Here is a 21,256-nt window from a genome sequence, read left to right on the forward strand (position 1 = left end):
AACGCAATAATAAACACGTTAAGACGCGTCTTTACACTCTAGCTATGCATTTGTTGCCATTAGATATAGAATAAGAGAAGTTATCTTCCGCATTACTAGACGCACCACCGCACTATTTATCACTTCAAGTGACCCAATTCCCTAATGCACAATTTGCAACTCGTTGCCTCAGACAATTACACGCTTTCATTCTCTGTTGTAGTGGCGAAATGGAGTGTGCAACGAATTCAACACCATTTGCTGTCAGTCTTCGCTGGCTCTTAAGCATCCTCTTGCATGCTCTTCACTACTTCACCGAACCATTTGTGTATGCCATCCGTATTCCGCTCGAATTTACTTCCTCATCGTGTCTCTTGGCTTGAGCGCTTTCCTCTTTACGCTTGAATATATATATATATTCTTTTTTTTTGCTTTGTCTTGTATATTTTTCCACTCATTCGTCAAACATTTACTTGTATTCCACTGTTCGCCTTTACAACTTTATTCAACGCTCACTCGATGCTTTGTTACCGCCGCTTTGGACGCCCGCTCGGCCGACCACTTTCTTTCTTTCGTGGCTTTTATGGGTCTCGTGGTACATAGGGCTTTCATGTGGCTACCGCTGCGACTGTTGCAGGCTTTATAGCTGAATGCAGGTCCGACTCCAGTGGCTTCAGTCTTTAAAGCAACATCCCGCTACTTTTCCACAAATATTGTACGCTTTCTTGTGGAATTGTTGGGAAACCATACTCTGCCCATTCTCTGCTCATACTTGGCTCCACATCCCCCCAGCCGTCATCATTTGTTGTGCAACATTTCCGCTTGCATTTCCAGCTATTTCCGTTGCTCGTTGCTTTTAATCGCTTTGCCGTGCGCACGCCGTCGGATGCAGCTGCAGCAAAGGCAAACAACGGAGTCATTGTCGTCCCAACTGCCAACCGGTCACAAGCACGTATACACACACGCGGCCCACAAAGTGCTGCGCGGCCTCATGCATTGGTTCAAAGTTTACGGTCCTTTTGTTCGCGCACACCGTCGACCCGTCGTCCAACCTTTAGCGACCGATGCGCCAACCTTCGATGCGCGCTAATGGCCTATAGAGGCCGTTGTGGCATGTGTGGCTGCCTGGCTGGCGTGCATTGTTCGACAGCTGTGGCTATTTTATATGGCCCACTATTTAGTCGCACCCTCTGTCATGCTCATTATGAGCGCGTAACTTCTCTCTACCACCTTCCCGGCTTCTCACACTCTCTTTTCTTCTTTTCTTGCGACCTCAACTTTTACTTTTTATTTTGTAAGGCAACTGCAGCTCATAACGGCTTTTGTTTGCATCATTTGCATTCTGTTATTGCATTGTAATTTTTGTTGTTGCACACAGCACAGCATTTTTCGCATAATTTCCGGTTAATAAAAACACAGCGCCATCTGCAGTCAGTGTGTGCAACGCCTCCTGCATAGGTCCACGGTAGCGGCAAAGGGGGTGGTTGATACACACATACATTTCAATCTTTACGGCAAAACATATTACGCAATTTTTGTTTTTTTTCTGTTTCATGTTTTTGTGTCCATAACCAGCTGATGCTTCCGCGATTTCTTTTTGGAACTTTTTTCCCTTTCCATTTTTTCTCCTCTTCCTTTTGCCATTCGTAATTACAAATTGCTGTGAATATAAAATTTTTTCGTTGCGACACCAATTTGCTTGAATTAAAATCGGATTCGTGTGGGTTTGAGGTCAAGCAAATCACATACATCCACCCACCCGACCACACAACAATAAAAAATCAATAACTGGTATTATCTCGGTAATTAAATAATTATTTTACGCTTTGCTTCGTTTACGTCCATTTTAATGGCAACGCTAGAGGATGGAGTGAAAATAATAATATCGAGCTTTTTTCAGCACGGGAAAAATAAGACTTAATTTTATATACTAGTTATCAAATAAGATAGGTCATAGAAAGAGGGGATGCAGGAGATTCTAGAATTTGTTCGAAACAGAAATCAAATAGAAACTGTCGGCGTAGCCACTCCTAATCTACTTCAATGAGTTGCTATAGAGCGAGATATAGAGCGACCTTAATCTTAAAGAAACCTCAACCAACTCTTAAGAAATAGTTCATTTCAGTAGACCTTCAATTTAGTGTGCGAACTCGTTGGATCATACTGCTACTTCAAAACTTAGAATACTCGGTACCCGTATTAGTTTCTGAGTTTGGTTATGTTTGACAAACTGTTGTTGCCGATTTTTTCCTATAGTTCAACAACCCAAAAAGCACTAAGTTCTCCCTAATTGTTCGAAATCAATTTCGCATTGATTTGAAGGAAATGAAGAAAGCTTTTTTGTTTCATGATCACTCTGAGAACTCTGTTGTACAAGTAATAACAGGTACAACCTAAATTCTGAGTTTTCTTAATCGATTACGATGAAGGAGACATTCCATTGCCCGACCATGAAGTAGTTCAAATAGCAATTATTGATGGCGATGTCCGATGGATTGTTGTCCAAACTATTCAAATACGGCGGCGAAGATTTGATAAGGAGCATTTACCAGCTTCTTTGTAAAATATGGTCGGACGAAAACATGCCCAATGATTGGAATTTAAGTGTGCTCTGTCCAATCCACCAGAAGGGAGACCCCACAATCTGCGCCAACTACCATGGGATAAGCCTCCTCAACATCGCGTGTAAGGTTCTATCGAGCGAATTGTGTGAAAGATTCAAGTCCACCGCCAACAAACTGATTAAACCTTATCAGTGTGCATTTAGGCCTGGAAAATCAACAACTGACCAGATACCCATGCGTCAAATCTTGGAAAAGACCCGTGAAAAGAGGATCGACATGCACCACCCATTCTTCGATTTCAAACACGAAAGGAGGTGCCTTTATGCCGAGACGTCTGAATTTGGAAACGGCAGTGTGAACTGACACCAAAATCTCCATCAGGATTGGGAAGGACCTCTCCGAGCCGTTCGAAACCAAACGAGGTTTCAGATATGGCGACTTTCTTGCATGTGATTTCTTCAACCTTCTTCTGGAGGTGAACGAGGGCAAGACAAAATGTCTTCTGTCATTAAACAAACAGTCCAGCTCTGAAAGTATTCGACGCCGTAACCGCCCGATGAAACAGAGGAAAAGGAAGACTTTCACTGCGTTGGAAAAATTAGGTGAAGAAGGACGTGCTTACACATGACTCCATCCTCTACTCACTTTCCTTCCACTTCACCAAATATCACTTCAAATATCAATTGTGGGTGTAGTATCTTTCACTATCGAGTGACTAACTATTCGATCTGGACCATGTTTTGATTCGAAAGATGCATTCTTATGAGTTTCGAAAACGAAAAATGACGTCTATTTTATAAGATTTGTCCGTCACGAAGAATAAAATTATATTTAGTTCAGCCACAGAGTTGCCACCTGTTTTTTATAACAGAAAATATTAAATTTCTTTAATTTTCTTTCATTATTCTCTTCAATTCGTTAAACCGTGTATTCGGTATTCCTTCCAATGGAGTTTCAAAACTTGCCTGACTTGTTTCGGTTTTTCACCTCAACTTCTACACCTGTACACATTTATTTTGTAAATTTAATAAATTGAAAAAGTCAATGATTTTAATTAATTTTTCTTTCAAACTTGCGAAAGCTACAAAACTGTTAACCAATAAAGTTCAACAAAGTGAAAAAATTTTAAATCGAAGTGCACAAAGCCGAAGATGGTGTCAAAATTAAAAATTGCAATCGCCAGCAACAAAGCGCTAACCGAAACACACCCGTCCATCCGCCATTTTCAATTTCACACTAAACTCTCTTTCACAAAATATTCTCAACAATATATGGAACTGTATGGAGGTTTGTAGGTGTATGCAATATTGGACAAAGTCGAACTTGACTGATTTTTAATTTAGAACATTTTTGGCAATCAACGACCGTAAAAAGCGTAGTCAAACCCACAAAAGTTCGAGCGAAAACAAAAAGTCCGAAGCCAAATCACAACGTTTGTGGCAGTCAGTGAATCGTGGTCAGGCAGTCAGTCAGTCACTCAGCCGGGCATTCAGTGTTAGCATGATAGGTGAGCACAAAAGAGAAAAACAAAAAACGTGTGCTGGAAAAGAGTTGGTTTGACACAAAACCATATCTACAACAACAGTAAAGACACAGCGTGGGGTCCACAGATTTTGATGTTGCTTCCTTCTTGTCTGTTTTATGCTTTTGTTGTTATAGGTTTTTGTTTTTTCGTAGTAACAGTTGTTGCTGCCGATTTTGTGGTTTAGTCCAAAAGCAATTGAGCCGGACAAACGAGAAAGCAATTTCAGCCATCAAAATAGATGCATATGTGTTTCACAACTAATGGTGGATGCTAGTAAATTTTCACATCCCAGCACTAAATCACAATGAATTCGCGAGGGAATGATATTAGCAGGTCCAGTGTAAGAAAAATTTTGAGCTTTGAAGAGAGGCTGGAAGCATATTGGACGTTCTGTGTGAGCACTTCTCAAAATCGTCACTGTAATCCGCGAAGCTTAGGCATTTCCCGAGCTTTCACGAGTCGATGAACTGTATCGATTGACTACTTGGAGATAGTAGGAGCTTTCATCTTCGGTATGCGCTAAAGTCGCATGGTAAATGTTACTGAAAACTCATATTATTGATAAAATCGCTTTTTTCAGTATTTGGATGTAAGAAATTCGTTTTACCTCTTCAAATCTGTGGGATCTCGAGAGCAAATGCCAAATAAACTTTCAATATTTCTGAGATTTCTTCTATTTTAAAATAAAAGAGAGTATTCAAGAAATGACTTCTACTAATGCCAACTGGTTGTTCTCTAAGTGTAGTTTTAAGCATGTTCTTCCTTGGGATATGGTATTTTATCTTCTTTTGCTTTTAGATCTTGGTGGTTTCTTCAATTCATTCAAAAAACCTAAAGTCTCTTTCATTATTCATAGAACTGGTTTTTTAATAATTTTGAATTTTTTTTTGCCACCATAACCACATTCATTTCTCTCACTTAACTTTCTGTTATCAACTTTCAACTCTTTCATAGTTTCGATTACCATCCCTCTTTTTGAATTAGACCTTACTCTCTTCTTTCTCTTAGCATGCTCTCTCCCTTAGATCGGCTGTCAAATCCTTGTGGAATCATTGTAGAAAAGTTAAATGAGCTGAGGATAAATCTTAAGTTGAATATCTGTTCCAATTTCCGGCGAAAGAAAACCTTTGGAACACGCATCTCACGTGTCCTACCTGCTTTTTTGGAACCACATTTCTGACGATTGACCAAATATTTCCTCTTGCTAAAGAAGTATGCAATTTATTCGCACATTGTGCCCAACATGGTTACACGCACTAAAATTCGCACACGTTTGACTTTTATGCAATTTTTCATGCACAAGGTCAGACCTTACTTACGCTGCTTAAAAATGAATGAACAAATACGTAAGGAAGGGCTGAGTACGAACGAAATTAAAACCCAAGCGAAAGCGGTGGAAGTCCGCAATACTTTACATGGACGCTAAAGGAAGTCGTAATAAAGGCTTTTTTCACTTTTGCTGGGAAGCAAATGGTGGCCAAGCCAGGTTCGACAGTAAGAAACATTTTGAAAAGTTTTTGAAGGGATTGTTGAGCAATAATCTGCTCGTAATTCAGATATGTACTGTCAATAATTGGACCAACTGAGAGAAGAAATCGCTCAGAATCGGCCAGTTATAGTCGAAAGCATAGGAATTGTGTTCTATAAGTTTTTTTGTTCGGAAGCAAATGGTTCTACGGTAAAAAAGACTTAGCGATATTTTTGGTGGGATTGTTAGAAAATAATCTACTATGAGCTGTTCCCCTACGGACAAATTCTTAATTCGGATCTGTGCTGTCAATAACTGAACCAACTGAAGGAAGAAACACCCTGAATCTACCAGTTTTAGCCATAAGGAGAGAAATTGTATTCGATGAGGACAACGCCTGGCATCGACTCGCCATCGTTAGCGACTCGCCAGTGGCTCTGAAAGCTTGACTGGGAGATTCTTATGTATATATTTTACAGTCCGGACCAGGCACTACGTGATTAATTATATCTATTCAAGGCTATGACGAATAATGAAGTGAAAATCGACTGAACTAGTTTTCGGCCAATAGGAACGAGGGCTTCTTTCAGAATGGTGTTATGAAATTATCGAACAAAACGCTGAATTTTTGAGCTAAATCGGAGCTAGACGTCTTATTGACCTTTAATTTAATGCAAAAAGGATGGAATTCTTTATAAATGGAAAATACTATTTCGACTACCCAATGTATAACCTCTATCTCCATCGCTAAATTTAGGCATTACAAACAACCGTTAGTTGAACAAAGCAGCCGCACACTGTGCCACATGTTTTATGGGTATAAAAAAAGGAAAGGATGGAAAAAAAATCACGAACTAAAACTTTCTGGGTGGCATGTAAATTTGCCGAAAGAAATCAAGCAACGACTTTTTTCCAATTGCCAGCAGCTAAATGCGAAAAAAAAGCCGCAAAGCAGCATAGAAAGTGCAGAACAGCAGACGGAATACAAGAATTTGCGAATAAAGCAGAATCGGAATTTGCGCGAAAACTTTGTCCGTACGCCATTGTCGTGTGCATACATAAATCAATTGAAAAGTCTTAATGAATTATTTATGAAACAAAACGCTTGCAAAGCACACACTCAATCACACACACATACATGCACACAAACGAAGACACATATGCTCGCCATGTGTGCGGCGAACCACAAATAAACTGCGGAAGATGCCGCAATCAAGTTGGATAATATTTCTCTTGAAAGGAAGCTGCGCAATGCAGAGGAAGGGCGGTGGGCGTTGGTTGAAAAGTTTTTTTCGTTCGTTTGGTGTTGTCAGCAAGCTAGATGGTGTGAGGTCCTTTGTGGCAATCGGCTTGCGAAACTTTCTCTCTACAAATAATAAAAAAAAGGTGCGCACTGGCGCTGATGTAAAGCTCTAGAGGTCCATAAAGTGGCAGGGAAGGTGTGAGAGTTGGTTAACCAGCGAAGGGAAGGGAGTTTTGGAGTGGAAGTAAATATATTTTGGCATGAGGAATGCGCGAAGTTCAGAGTCAAGTTCAAGTTGACTTTTATTAAAACAAACGAAAACCTCAAAAAAAAAAATAATAAAAGGCAAAATAAACAAAGGTGTCAGAGCGGTAAATATTGATAAATCCCTTTAAAAGTCTCGATGATTTGAACTTGTTATAGAAGATTAGCCGAAACATAAAACATAAATATTTTTGGAAAGGGTACGATGTGTTATATAAATTGGAAATGATAGAACAATACTTCAAACAGTTATGAAAGCAATGAAGAACGTTGGAACTGAACAAAAAAGAAGAGAGAAGAGTTGACCATCAAGCTATAAAGTTAAAGGGTTTGCTACTGCAGATAGAATATGTATTTGTATTAGTATCAAATTAACCACACATTCGACTACTTATTACAGTATTAAAGAGGTATACTTACAGGCGAACATATGACCAAATTGAAAGCCTCTTAACTGAATATAAAATAGAAATTTTCCCAGCTCCTTTGACATTTACTCAATTATGTTTAAAGCCACTTTTATCTTAAATTGTATGCCACGGTTATTAACGCTTGAACGTCATGCTAGAATAAATATTTTTATCCTAAATATAGGCAATGCGAATTCGAGTCGAACATTTTAGTCTATATTAAGGAGCATTTAATTTATGAAACTTTCCAAAAATGTATACTTCGGCACTAAAATTTTTAGAAGTCATTATTCAAAAAAATGCCAAAACTAAAAGTGGAGTAAACCAGCTAGTTATACCCAACTGCCAGCCAGCTCAAGCACTTCCTTTAGTGTATTTTTGTAAATTAATTGGTATTGAGCATTGGTTTCCCCTACCCTGTGAGCTCTTGCCGCACTAGATTGAAGTCACTAAGCAATACGCCGCAACGCGCAGCTAAGTTTTTGCCGCAAATCCCATGCATACCGTAATAAATTATATTGAGATATTGCCTGGTGCCGCGAAATAAGTGTTTCGGGCGCTTGAAGCGAAACTATTTTTGCGAAAGTATTTATATTTAGTAGAACAAATTCATAATGGTAAAGGGGGTACATATAAAGCTACTTGATTAGCTATTCGGGATGCGCCGCTTATGTGTAAAAGCCTGAGTAGCTGTTAGGCTCTAGTTTAAGGCAAGGATAATGCAATTTATATGAGTTAAATTTAACTTTGTTATAAAAATTTTCAGAAATTTTCAATTAAAAGAGACTTAAAAAGGTGCAATCAACTATCGAAATAAAAATATCAGAACAATTTAAGAACCCGTATTTATTCGGTTTGGGGGATAATAGGTTAGGTTAGTTTATATGGTAGGCCAATGAGCCACGCATTGATTAAATTGAACTCAGTTACTAGGTCCATGAGGAGTAGTCATCCATTAGGATACCTGCGCTTGACGCAAGGAGGATAGTAAATTTGAATTTTCTCAGATATTATACCACATTTATTTACTTGAAAAAATTCATCCGAAATTTATTTTTTGTATTGAGTTTGAGATTAAGATAATTTTTTGTCGAAAAAAAACATAAATAAAAAAATATGTTTATATGTATACCTATATAATTTTATGTCAGCGTAAAAAAATGAATCTTTATAGGGATCCATAATTATCTTGTCATAGAATCGATAACTTCATATTATCGATAACTTTATATTATCAGTAGCAAAAGGAAAAAGTCAATAGTTTTATTAGTGAAAAAATCTATAACACAATAATATCACTCACGAATTAAAGATTAATGAATAATTTTAAATTTAAAAGAAAATAATCGATAGTTTTATCGAAAAAAACGATAGTTTAACTATCAAAAAATCGATAACACGATAATATCAGAAACGAAATCAACGTGTTCATTTCAAATTTGAAAGAAAACGATAATTTTATCGATCGAAAAAAATCGAAGTCTTTGCTATTGAAACAACTACAGCGCCGTAATATCGGTTTTGGAAATAAGAAAAAACTGTGTTTTTGAAATGTGTCAGGTAAATTTTTACTCAATTTAAAATTGATATTTTTTTCCTCCTTATTATTCGTAATTCATAATTCAGTGGGAATATTTATCTTGTCAAAAATCAATAGCTCTATATTATCAATAATGAAATCAAGATCATTGTATTTATATGAAATTTTAATGAAAATAATCGATAGTTTTGTTATCGAAAATGTATACATATATTTTTTTGAAAAAAATCGATATTTTATATTACCGGAAAAATCGATAACACTATAACATTAGCAGCGAAATCAAGATTCATGTCTGCATTTTAAATTTGAAAAAAAAAAAATCGATGGTTTTATTATCGAAAAAATCGAAATTATAGTTACCGAAACAACTTCGGCGACCTAATACGGTATTTAAAATAAGAAAAAAAATGTGTTTTTAAAATGTGGCAGGTGAATGTTTACGCAATTTGAAATCGATAAATTGTCCCCACTTTATTATTCGTAAGTCATAATTTAGTGAATTAAACTTCTTACATTCTAAAATATGTGTTGTATGAAAACCTGAAGCAGTTATGTATACGTATGAAGAATGATATGTGGCAAATAAAATCTATGTACAAAATATACATATATGTATGTAAGTAATGTATGTATATGTGTCACTCACCAGTAGCATGTAGTGTCAGCAAGCCGACAAGTATTGTGAAAACATTGCCAAACAACGTTGCTGTAGTTGTTGTTGTTGTTGCTCTGGTTCTAACTAATTTTATTTGTATTGGTTTATCGCGTTTTGTAGATTTTGCTGGTTGACTTGTTTTTTTTGCTATTCTTGCTGATGCTGCTGCTGCTGCTGCTGTTTTCGCCATCACTGTTAATGCGCTTGTCAACGCGATTGTACTTCGACACTTGGATTTACGCACAATGACACACGGCACAACATGTCCCGGCTGCGCATATATTTTTTTCGTTTCTACACACACGGATTTTGTTGTTGTTGTTGCTTTCGTATCGTCTTGCTTGGCAGACAGCGCACGAGTAGTTGACATTTTTGTGGCTACAACGGAGACAGCCGAACAATGCGCGTTGCAATTGGGTGCACTTGTTGTTGTTATTGCTGTTGCTGGCGCTGATGCAATAACGTTTGTTGCTGCTGCTGCTGTGATCGTATTTATTACGGTAGCTGTTGTTGTTGGACATGTGCTTGCCACACATCCAATTAAATTTCGCCAACTTCGATGTTGCAAGTAGTTTGCTTTGGCAGTTGGTCGCTGTAGTGCCGCAGCGGCTGTTAGTTGAAGGCAGTGTTGTTGTTGGTGTTGTGGCAGCTGCTTATTTCGGAACTCACGTGTGATAAGCTGTTGTTCTAACGGTACACCAGCGGGTTTGCCACGGCTACGGGCGCGCAGTATTCGTGCGCTGTCAACTTGCAACCCAGTTTCGTGCTGTTGTTGTTGTTGGTGGTGGTGCAGGCATGCTAACGGTGTTAGCTGTTGTTCAGCCGCCGTTGTTGCTAGTTTGTGCACTTTTATCGGGCGCTCACATTTCACCAATTTCGACAACGGCCTTGTTACCTTTGTTGTTGTTGTTGCTGCTGTAGCTCTGGCTCTACGCAAACCCAGCAGCGCCTTTGTTGCTGCGCAGCTTTCCAGTGCCACGCTGGCAATCGCTGCTGCTCTTGTTGTTTTTGTGCTTGCTCGCAGGCAATTACTGTTTCGCGCTTGCAACATACCGCTGTCGTTGTAATCCGCAAGCAACAAGCGCGCCACCATTGCTGAGCTCCTGCAATTGCTTGTAGCCATGCTACTGATTATGCGTTTTCTTGATTTTCGCTTTTCAATAGCGCCGCCTGTAGTTGTTGCATGCGTTGCACGCGGTGTTCGTGCCATCCGCGCTTGCTTATTACAACGTTGTATGCTATTGTTGTTGTTTGTGTATACATTTCTCATTGCTCCGCCACCCTTTCTGCGTCGCCTACGCCGACGACACGCTTGCCAACGCCGTAAGTGTCGTACTAACGCGGGTTTTGCGCCACCATCAGACATTGCGCCTAAGAGTATGCTACATGTATTGTTTTTAACGCTGCTGGCCTGTAGTTGGTGGCAAGTGGCGCAAGTAAAGTGGGGTTTCTGTGCTGAGCCATCTTCGGCAGGGTTGTGGTGATTGTTGTTTTCGCTACAACAACACATTTTATCGCTGTTTGGCGTCGCGGGCACCATGGCCGGCTCCGCCTGTAGCAACATTGCACGGATAGTAATTTGAAATGTTCGCTTCTTCACCTTTCGTGGTGCATGTGTGTTTTTTGTAGGATTTTTCTTTTATTTTCTTTCCGTCTCACTTTTGGCTCTTGCGCTCGCAACTACTTACATTGCACCTCATAGTTACTGCCACTAATGCTTTGTTTGCCACAGTAACACTATTGATATTTAATTTGCTGCCTCTCTTGTGCCATTTTGCTGCATTTGCCACGTCTTTTCTAGCAAATAGTTGCCAGCAGCTTTTTTATTTCTTTTTAATTTTTTTTATTTTTTTTTTCCTTATTGTTTTCTTTCACGTCCACACTTTATTTAACTTTTCACCGCCTGCTGCATTGCATTAGAACAAGAAATGTTTATCAATTACTAATTTTTATCTTCTTCCCGCTCTGGCCTTCACTTTGCACCGCCTTTGCAGCTTTTTGCTGCCGCCGGCTGCTCGTAAACTTCATTATTTGTATTTTATTTACTTTCTAAGTTTAATTTTTTGCAAGTTTTCTTTAATTTCTTTTTTGCTGTATTTCATTGTGTTTCTTTTCCATTACTCTTCCCCTTCGCTTCTCCACACTTCACTTCACACTTGCTTACTTTGCCGCCGTCAATAATTTACTCACACACACGACTTTTATTGCATTTATTTATTGTTGTTTTTGTTGTTATTTTTTAAGTTTTCTTTTGTTGTTTTCCTTCCATTTACTCCTCTCGCTTCTTTATATCATTACATGTACTTGACTTCGCTTCGCTGCACAGTGCTTTTATTCCATTTATTTGCTTTGAATGGAGGGGTTACGTATACGCCCCGGCGCTTAATGTATTGTATGCAATGTGTAGGTGTGTGTTGCTTTGTTGTATTTATCAGTTAGTCAGTCAGTGAGCGCTTAACTTTTTGTATGTTTTCTTGCACTTTTTTGTCTTAATATGCTTTTAACAGTGTTGCACACAAGTAAACGGACATGGCAGCTTATAAAAGTGTAAACTTTACAGTAACTTTGCTTTTAGAGAATTTTTTATTTTTGTTTTACAAAAAAATTTAGACTAATTTTTCTTCGAAATTTTTTAGTATTGTTCACACTTTGATTACTATAGTAATGGAATTTTTTAAAAATATTTTTATTTGTTTATATTTTTTCCTTCACTTTTGGTTGCTCAGATTTTTTTATTTACAATTTGTTTTCTTATTGATTGCTTTTTTGTATATTTTCTTTTAATTTTTATTATGTTTTTATTTTATTAATTTTTTTTTATTATTTTATTTTATTTTTTTTTTTTGTTTATTTATTTATTTATTTTTTATTATATTTTCTTATTTTTTATATTATTTTGTTGAAATTCTGGCTAGTTTTTTCATATTTTATTTTCTTCCTCACATATTAACTACTTTAATTTTTGAATTTACATTTTTCAAATTTATTACTTAACTTTTTTAAAATAGTTTTCCGTTCACTTTGCAACTTTAACTTACTTAACTTGTCACACCTCCCATTTTTGTTTTTTTCCTACTTATCTCTTCAATGTTTACCTTTGCTCTCCGCTTAAGACGCACTTTCAGCAAATTTGTTGCTTTTACCGTTTTTTAGACGAAAGCACTTCGTGTGTGCGACTTAACGTTAATGCGGATTTCCCGTTCCTCCAACTGAAAGTAGAAAGAAAACAAAATTAGTGATTAATTAAAGACTTTTGAACTGAAGAAGACTTTCAAGAAGTTGTATAATCTTGACATGAATGGCTTAATGCAATCGATTGATATTATTGAAGAGAAGAATAACGCTTGAAGATTAAAAGGAAACTTACTTTATTGCTTTAATTAGATAGTCAACGTGACGAGATGCATTAATGTCGCGTTGTGTGTCTGTTCGGCCAAGACTTTGTAAATTTTTCGAAAATTTTACTTCAGAGTCCTAAAATTATACATTTTATGAGGTATCATGGTCGGTCCCACCGGAGTTCAAGCCCCCCTTATATTTCCAATATTTTGAATGAAAAATAATGTCTTAAATAGTAAACAAAGAATTTTATAAGATTTTTAATGCATAAAAAATAAAATACGTGGCAACTCTATACAGAAAAATTGTAATTTTTTTATTCGATTTTTTTAATTTTCTAAATGAAAGCATTTGTATCTCAAATATTTGGAAATTTCATATATTAAACTAGTTATAAATTTCGAGATATGTGGCAACGCTGAAAAAGTTTTCAACTACCTTTACTTATACTTTATAGCAATAATTTGCGAGGAAATATTCCCAAAAAAACTATGTAATTTGCATAATTTTTACGTATAAGATGGAAATGGGGTTACCAGATTTTAAAAATTATTTGCTTTAGTTTTGTTTATAATTATACGATATATTTATAAAATTTTCTTTATTTTTATTTTAGAAACTTGTCAAAGTCAGATAAAAATACATCTTTCCTTTAAAAATGTGGCAACCTCATTTTCGAAATTCACTGCATTCCATTTAAGTTACACTTTCAAATCAGAATTAATGGCTTTTTTGTGATATTTATACTTACATTTATTTTAAATTCAAAAAGCAAAAGATATATTATTACAATAGAGTAGGAAATGATAAAAAGGATCAGTCAACATTTTGATTTTTGACAAAATGGCGGCTTTCCAAAAAAATTTACCTTTTCAAGTCATTAATTATTATCAAAAATCGTATTACTTCTATCTAACCTGACAAATAAATCAAACAAAGTCATGAAAAAATGTCAAAACGATCGGTCCACCCGAATCGTTCGGCACCGACTGTGAAATAAATGTGACGAGAAGAACGTGTTTAAAGTCCATACGTCTATATGTCTCTAAACACACGGATCTGCTTCAAATTTACGGAGAATATTCTCAATATAGGCACACTCGATATAGGTATCACAAGCATTCTTTTAGGCGCATAAAAGTTTTTACATATTTTTCACTTAAATTAGAGTGAGCAAATGTACTTCTCATATGATTTATAAAATAATAATTATTTATGAAATATGTGTAAATTAAATTATCTAATTATTAATTTATCGATATTAATTTATCGACATTAAATAAGTGATAAAACCTCTTCTAAACGCTTTCCTATTACTATTTTGATTTAAAAATTGCTAAAATTTATGAGATATCCTTTCAAAATCCTTACACCTAAATTCCTGACCCACTTTTAGCCAACTTCGCCTTAATTTAGTGTCTGTCAAATGGCATCAGCTCACTTCGGAACGAGTTTTTCCAGTTCGCTCGTTTATATGCGCACACACTTTATCGACTCTAAGACTCCGCGCTAAACTAGTTTAGGTTTTACTGCCGCCAACTTGCGCGCACCGCTCGGCGGGCGTACGCCAGCCAAACCTTTTGATATTTAGTGAGTTTGGAAACTTCGAGCCAGCGTTTTCATTTCAATTGCATATCCGCTTTGCCAAAAATTACTTTTCATGGTGAAACTTTTCTCGAAATCACAAAATTGCTTAGTAGCAAGTATAAATGGCGCATAATTCAAATTACTTCCTGCTATTGCCAAGTCAAAATGCACAATCAACATACAGACGCTAAGGCAGATAGCGGCTCTACGTAGTCTGGTGATGAAACCTCCTAGGGAAAGCAGAGCTAAAATTTTAATCGATAAATGGTCTAGTCATTTTGGATTTGACGAGACGACAGAAAAAAGAAAAGTACTTTATCGGGTTCAAACTTGGGGAAGAACTTAGAAACTTGGCCAAAGGAGATCTGAATTCGAGTAAAAAGGGGAACCGACAAGTTAAACAATCCCCTTTCATCGAGCCTCCAACTCAGATAAAAGTGTCTCTCACATAAGACAAACTTCTTCGCTTCGATCTCCAAACTGCTTGGTAGGAAAAATAAATGGTACTAGTCCAAAAAGCAGTAAAATAAAACCAGTTTAAGCCTAGTTTGTTTAGTTGTAGGCTAGTTGAGCGCCACTTGTATTAATTTTTGTGTGCATAACAGCATATAACTGTCGTTAACAATTTTGTGCAACAGCAACAGTATATTTGTTGTTGTTGTTACTGTTGTGTATTGTTGGCAGTGCAGCGTTGCATTCATGATTATAACAATTTCCATTTCCGGCAATGTCATGCAAGTAAATAGAGACGGCAACTCAAGCGGTGCTAGCAGCAAAATAAAGTAAAAGAAAAACAACAAAAACAACAGCGAAAACACGAAAAGTCCGAAGTCTGCACTGCCAGCATTTCCATTATGTAAGTCTTCCCTTTAATGGCTGTCAACGTTAGTGCGTACTTCGTTCAAGTTTTCACTAAATCAAAAGAGTCATTAGTAGTTTTCTAATATTTGACATGGCTGCCTGCATAGCCGACCGTTATCTTCATCATGGCCATTATTGTCATTATAGTTTTGGCCATTAGAGTTGCATTCAGCCAGTCACTGGCTTTGGTGAATGGTGCAGCAATTTTCAGTTGCAAATATAATTTATGACTTTCTTTCCCTGGCATTATCAGCATCGTCTTTTTCGGTTTCGTCATCATCATCATCATCACTATCATCATCAATTTAATAAGCCATTCAAGCCAAACAATTTACTTTCACTAGAATACTCCTGTCTTTCATTTTGTCTAAGCGGCTCTGCATTCGCCCCCGCTTTCTCTCTTCTGATCTCACTCTCTGTTTCCCATTTCCTTTTGCCTACCAAACTTTGTTTTAACTAGCGCTCTTTCACTCACTGCACTCCAACAGTGTTGGTAAGTTTGAAGAAATTGTACCGATATTCGGTAGGTTGAAATAAAGTGCTTGGTAACTGGTTATTGTTTAAGATAGATGACTGAAGAAAAGGCGATAATACGGCTGGAAGAATTTGACTTTACTGCCTCGTAGACTAATTAAAGTTAAGGAATATTTTGTGAAACTAAGATATTAGACCTAAACCAAAAAATATAAAAAAATTCAAGTATCGAAAATCATTGAAATTTTATTCCCGATCCCAAATCTCTTAAAAAAATTATTGGCTCCAGAGGTCAACAAAGTCATCGAATCATTCAATGAGTTATTGATGGTAGATTTACTTCGTTATGGAAACCACCTAAACCGATAGAGGACCTCATAAGAATATCGAACCAATGATCAGTTGATCTTTTGGATATTACGATCTGCCAAGAAAGTCGTCGGAATAGGTCCTAGTTCTTTTGGATATTACGATCTGTCAAGAGATTGGTCTGAGTAGGTCCTCCGAAATATCGAATAGTTTGCTATATCTGCAATATTATGGAGTCGAATCCTCGAATTAAAACCTACCAGAAACAAAGAAATCTCGAGAACTTAGTACGATGACTGGTAGAGGTGAACTAGCGACTTCTGAAAAACCGAGCTCAACTGTGACTATTTTATTGGCTTAGGCAGTGAATTTTTGGGCCTAGCCGATCAGTTCAAAAAATCAACTCTTCGACTATTGTTGTCCGTTTTAGACATTCGAAGGTCTCGATGTTTATGAAACGGAGTGAAACAAAAGCTATCACAAATGGTCTTAAGATTTGCTTCGAGACTAACGTGATAAGTTCACTAATATCTGCCAATAACCAATTCAAAGATCTTTTTCCGAACTTCTGACATTTTAACAGCAGTTTTGTATCTTCGAGAAGTGGTACCATTTTAAAACAACCATAAATATATACTCTCTGTGCCACGTCCAATCTTGTGAGGCATGTATTACTATTATTACTTATAACCAAGGACTTTGCATGCATCAGCTTTTATTAACATTAAGGCTCGATACTGCGAATTCGAAGCAAGTGGAAATCAATTTATAGTTGTCCAACACTGTGTCGAACTGCGCCGAACTGTGCGTCACGATACTCTCTCGGGCCGGCTAACTTTTCAATTCACAAATTTCTAATTGTAAACTTTGTGCGGCAGCCTTTTCCGCTCGTATTTCCGTTGCCTCAAGGTCTCGCACAACTACCAACGACGACTGCTGCGCGTCGGCACTGCCAAGCAGCCAAATTCGGTTACTGGGTTCCTGCCTACTACCACGACCACGGCTAGTACGCGTGTATTTCCTTCCCTCTATTTCCGCCCGCTTTGGGCGCACAATTCATTTGCAGCATTCACCACAATTTGTGCCCGGAATTGTTTTCTTGGCGCTCGTTTTTTGGTATTTAATATTTGTTGCAACTGCATTTTGGCATTCCTTTTGAGGGCGTCTTGCAAAACTCTTCTGGCCATATTCAATTTCAAACTTTTCCCTTGCATTTATTTGCGTGTCCGCGTGTCGGGACCAAAGTTGATATTAGTGCTCTCTCGAAAGTGAGTGGAGATTGCGGTAGTACACCGTCGTATTCGAGTGCTCCGTACGGCTTGCTGCCGCTGCCGCTTGCCATTGCAGGTGGCATATTTTGACATTTGCTTTGTTTGTTTAATAGTCGTCTTCGTGTTCGGCGGCGCGCGAGGAGTGCAATTCGTAAAGTTGTAAATTTTGTTACACTTGATGGCGCACAAGAAGTAAATAAGTGAAAAATAGTGATATTTTTGTTGAACATTGGTAGTTTTAGTAATGGTCTGACGGGTGGCCTGGTATTCCCAATATAGTTTAGTAATGTTTGGAAATCGGTTACTAAACCGGTTACTTTGTTTAGAAGAGCTGTCTGGGACTTTAGTTTAATTTGATTAAGAATAAGTACCCTCAAAAATTTATTCGGAACTAAGAAGTTCTCTATTATAGTAAATCGAACCATCGCACAGGAAATGTACACGAGTGGAGTGTCCAGAGTAAGTTGTAACTTGTCTCTGATTTTCTTACTATCTCAGCTTTTACCTAAGCCCATAATGTAAATTAAGCTACAGTGGACGGACATACTTTCACCTTCAAGCCTTCGACAAATTATATTATTTTTTTGCGCTAAAACAAAGTGCGAACTTAAGAACAAACGCAATAGAACGTAGAAATTTGAAGTGAGCTTAAATTAAACTCCACATAAGTCTAAATATACCAAAAACGCAATGTCAACAAAACAAACTGGCAGCACTCCCAAACGACTGAAGTGGAAAACAGACAGCCCTGAAATCGTAAGAGAGGAAAGTGGAAACGTGGTAAATACAATTGTAGTGAGATGAGAAAACCAACTCCAGCCGCCACAGCGGCACCATTTAAGCCCGTCACATTCACTTGGAGTTGACTATCAGTCAACTAACCAGACAGCTACTTTGTCAGTCATATGACACGAGAGGTGTACGCAAACTTTAACTATGAATAGGTTAGTACACAAATGGCTTGCCAAGGACAAATGCGAGTATTTTTTGGCAAAGAAATTGTGAAAATATTTTCGAAATACTTGAATTCTATGAATATATTTAAAAGCTTAGGTAGAATAGAGTTAAGTTGAGTTGAATTCAGTTGCGTTGGGTTAAGAGAATGAAAGGTAATAGCTCGGTGGACAAGCTGTCATACCTCTGGTATCAGTAATATTTATTTTTACTATGCAAAGGTGAAAGTTGCAATACAAAACGATCATCGGCGAGCAAGACGTTCAACTGGTATGGCTTGAAAAGTCGGGCCAACTTAAGGGCTATTTCCTATAAAGGCCCGTCGTAAAGTGATAACTTCAGCATCAATAAATATATTCGAATAATATGTGGTTTATACGTCGACACAAACATCCAAACGTGTCGTCCAGTTGTGGCTACTTTTTTCAGCCCAGCCGGGCCAATAACGTGCCGAATGTACATAGGTTTCAACCGGATCTGACTAGTTTATCAGCATAGATCTATAGATCATAGATATCAACACAAAAAAAGGCTAATCAGTTGACCAATTGAGCACATCAGATTAAGTTTTTGCATGGTGGGTCGAAGTACCATGAAAACTATCTCTCCAGCAACTTTTATCTTTCTAAAAACAATTTTTACATCGAACATTGAGGGAGATATCTCACTAAAATCGGGTGAGCACTTAGGGCCTAATTTGCTGCCAAAATACAAGAAATTGTTTCGAGCCCCTATAAGTCGAATTTATTGCTTTCTATCCCTGCAGAAATCGTGTATAGATAACATATTCGGTTAGCAAACGAAATACCGTTATGAAGTCACGAGAGACTTCACTTAGCATAATATGAGCCAGTGCAAAACACGGATGATATCCGTAAAAGCCTACATCTAGCACCTACATATATAACAAATATACTGATTTCCATCTTTTCTGTCGCATCCGAACTTAGCAATTCCCTAATCAACAATAATAATGATTTCTTATCAAATTACTACACCCTAACTAAGTCCATAAAAAGATTTAAAAAATAATAAAGATTTTTATTTGCTCCGCTCATTTAAGAGTCATCACAGTACTGCTATACGTACGCTCTGCACCACACAATGAACGAAGAAGGGTGAACTCAACCAACTGAGCGCATAATAGACCGGCAAACATTCACACTTTTGGGTTAATTTTCTTTTTTTTATTAAGTTCATTTATGGCCACAAATTTGTTTGCCTTGGGTGTCTGCTATTATTGCGGTTATTATTGAGAGTATTTTTTCACTTTTCTCTTCTTCTGAAATTGCGCGTGTTTATTGCTAGCGAAAGTGCAACGAGTGCAGACATTAAAAGTGTGCAGAAAAAAGTAACAATGCACACCAACAGTCCTCATCCCGCCTTGTTCTCTACATTCAAGCGACTTTGCTTAAAATGCGCTCTCATATACAAATATACAAGTTTATAGCTACACTTTAAGTGGGTGAACAAAAGTTGCTCGAAATCCGTTGAGATTGAAAAGTGAAAGTTGTTGGCAGAAAATAATTTTTCAAGTTTATTATTATTTCAATTTGAAACTAGACTCACAATGAGAAAGCAAATAATGTGGTAAGAAGAGTTTTGCAGAGATGAGAATTAAATTGCATATGTAAGATAGGTTAAATGCGGGTGTGTATATACGGCATTTACTATATGCACGAGTATAATTGATATGTGCATGAAGTAAAACTTTATCCGGTGGTTCCTTGGGAGAGACATGAGTTGAGAGCAGGTTAGGTTTAGTGCGTTAAAGTCTCTCACTACAGCAACTATGAAAAGGGTATACAAATTTTGAGGTAAGAGGGACCCAAAATGTACATATTTCATTGATCGGTCTTTACAACAAACCGAACCACAGAAAGTACAAAATGGAGAAGATTAAAGGAAGTTTACAATTGGCTTGGCGCCTGTTACAAAAATTTAAATTAATAAAAACGACAAGCTAAAAAAATGTCTCTGAAATTTTTTTAGAAGGGTTGCCACATATCTCTGAAAATTTGTTAGAGGGTTGCCACATGTTTAATATTTTTTAACTATTTAGGCTACAAGCTTACTTACTAAATATTTTTTGGGCAACCAATACTATCATAAAAATAACAATATGGCTATTCAACCGCAGAAGTTAAACTATTGAAAGTATTTTTTGAGAAGGATTGCCACTTTAAAGTTTTAGTTACATAAAGGAAATAAGAGAATTTATTTATATTAATACGAATATTCAACTAAAGAGGGTTAGGTATATGCAAAGGAAAATATTTACAAGGGCTGCCACCTTTCATTATTATTTTTTTCATTTATCGGTTTAAGAACGCCAACATATTGAGAACATTTAAACAATGCCTGCAAGCAGAAAAACTACAATAAAAGTATGCAGTGCCGAGATTTAAACAAGATTGCAATTGAAAATATTTTCGAACAGAGTTACCACTTTAAAGTTTTTGTTTTAATAAAATATGTAAGAAAAATCGAATTATATTAAAATTGGTAGCAGAATCAATAGGTTTAAACGGATTTACAGTTGAGCATATTTTTTACAAGGGATGCCACCAATTTTAATACTTTTAGTTAATTTTTAATTTTTTTTTTAAGTTTATGAATGCAATTGCTGCAACCGGAAACATTGCAATGTGTGTATGCAACCGCAAACATTTAAAAGGCTTGAAATCGCTAATATTTTTGAACAGGGTTGCCATCACAAAAATTGTAATTCTAGAAATTACCTCAGATAGAGAAGTTGTGCTACTATGGGTGTGAAAGAAATGAAATTTGAGAAAGTTTACAAGTAAAAT

At 36.9% G+C, this 21,256-nt stretch overlaps 2 protein-coding genes across 4 annotated transcripts in view; both read right to left on the bottom strand.

The window, feature by feature from the left end:
• The window catches only part of LOC105230771 (uncharacterized), a 130,781-nt gene extending 119,406 nt beyond the window's left edge, over window positions 1-11,375 (bottom strand). For both annotated transcript variants that reach the window (XM_011211744.4, XM_049458211.1), the window contains exon 1: window positions 9,643-11,375. In XM_011211744.4, the coding sequence (XP_011210046.2) occupies window positions 9,643-11,215 (1,573 nt within the window). In that variant the 5' untranslated portion in view covers window positions 11,216-11,375. The remainder of the gene's footprint in view (window positions 1-9,642) is intronic.
• A 1,201-nt stretch (window positions 11,376-12,576) lies between these two features.
• LOC105230770 (cryptochrome-2) overlaps window positions 12,577-21,256 on the bottom strand; it is a 92,414-nt gene continuing 83,734 nt past the window's right edge. For both annotated transcript variants that reach the window (XM_029552258.2, XM_029552257.2), the window contains exon 5: window positions 12,577-12,860. The gene's annotated coding sequence lies outside the window, so the exon portion shown is untranslated. The remainder of the gene's footprint in view (window positions 12,861-21,256) is intronic.

Source organism: Bactrocera dorsalis, chromosome 1, assembly GCF_023373825.1.
Source record: "Bactrocera dorsalis isolate Fly_Bdor chromosome 1, ASM2337382v1, whole genome shotgun sequence".
Classification (NCBI taxonomy): domain Eukaryota; kingdom Metazoa; phylum Arthropoda; class Insecta; order Diptera; family Tephritidae; genus Bactrocera; species Bactrocera dorsalis.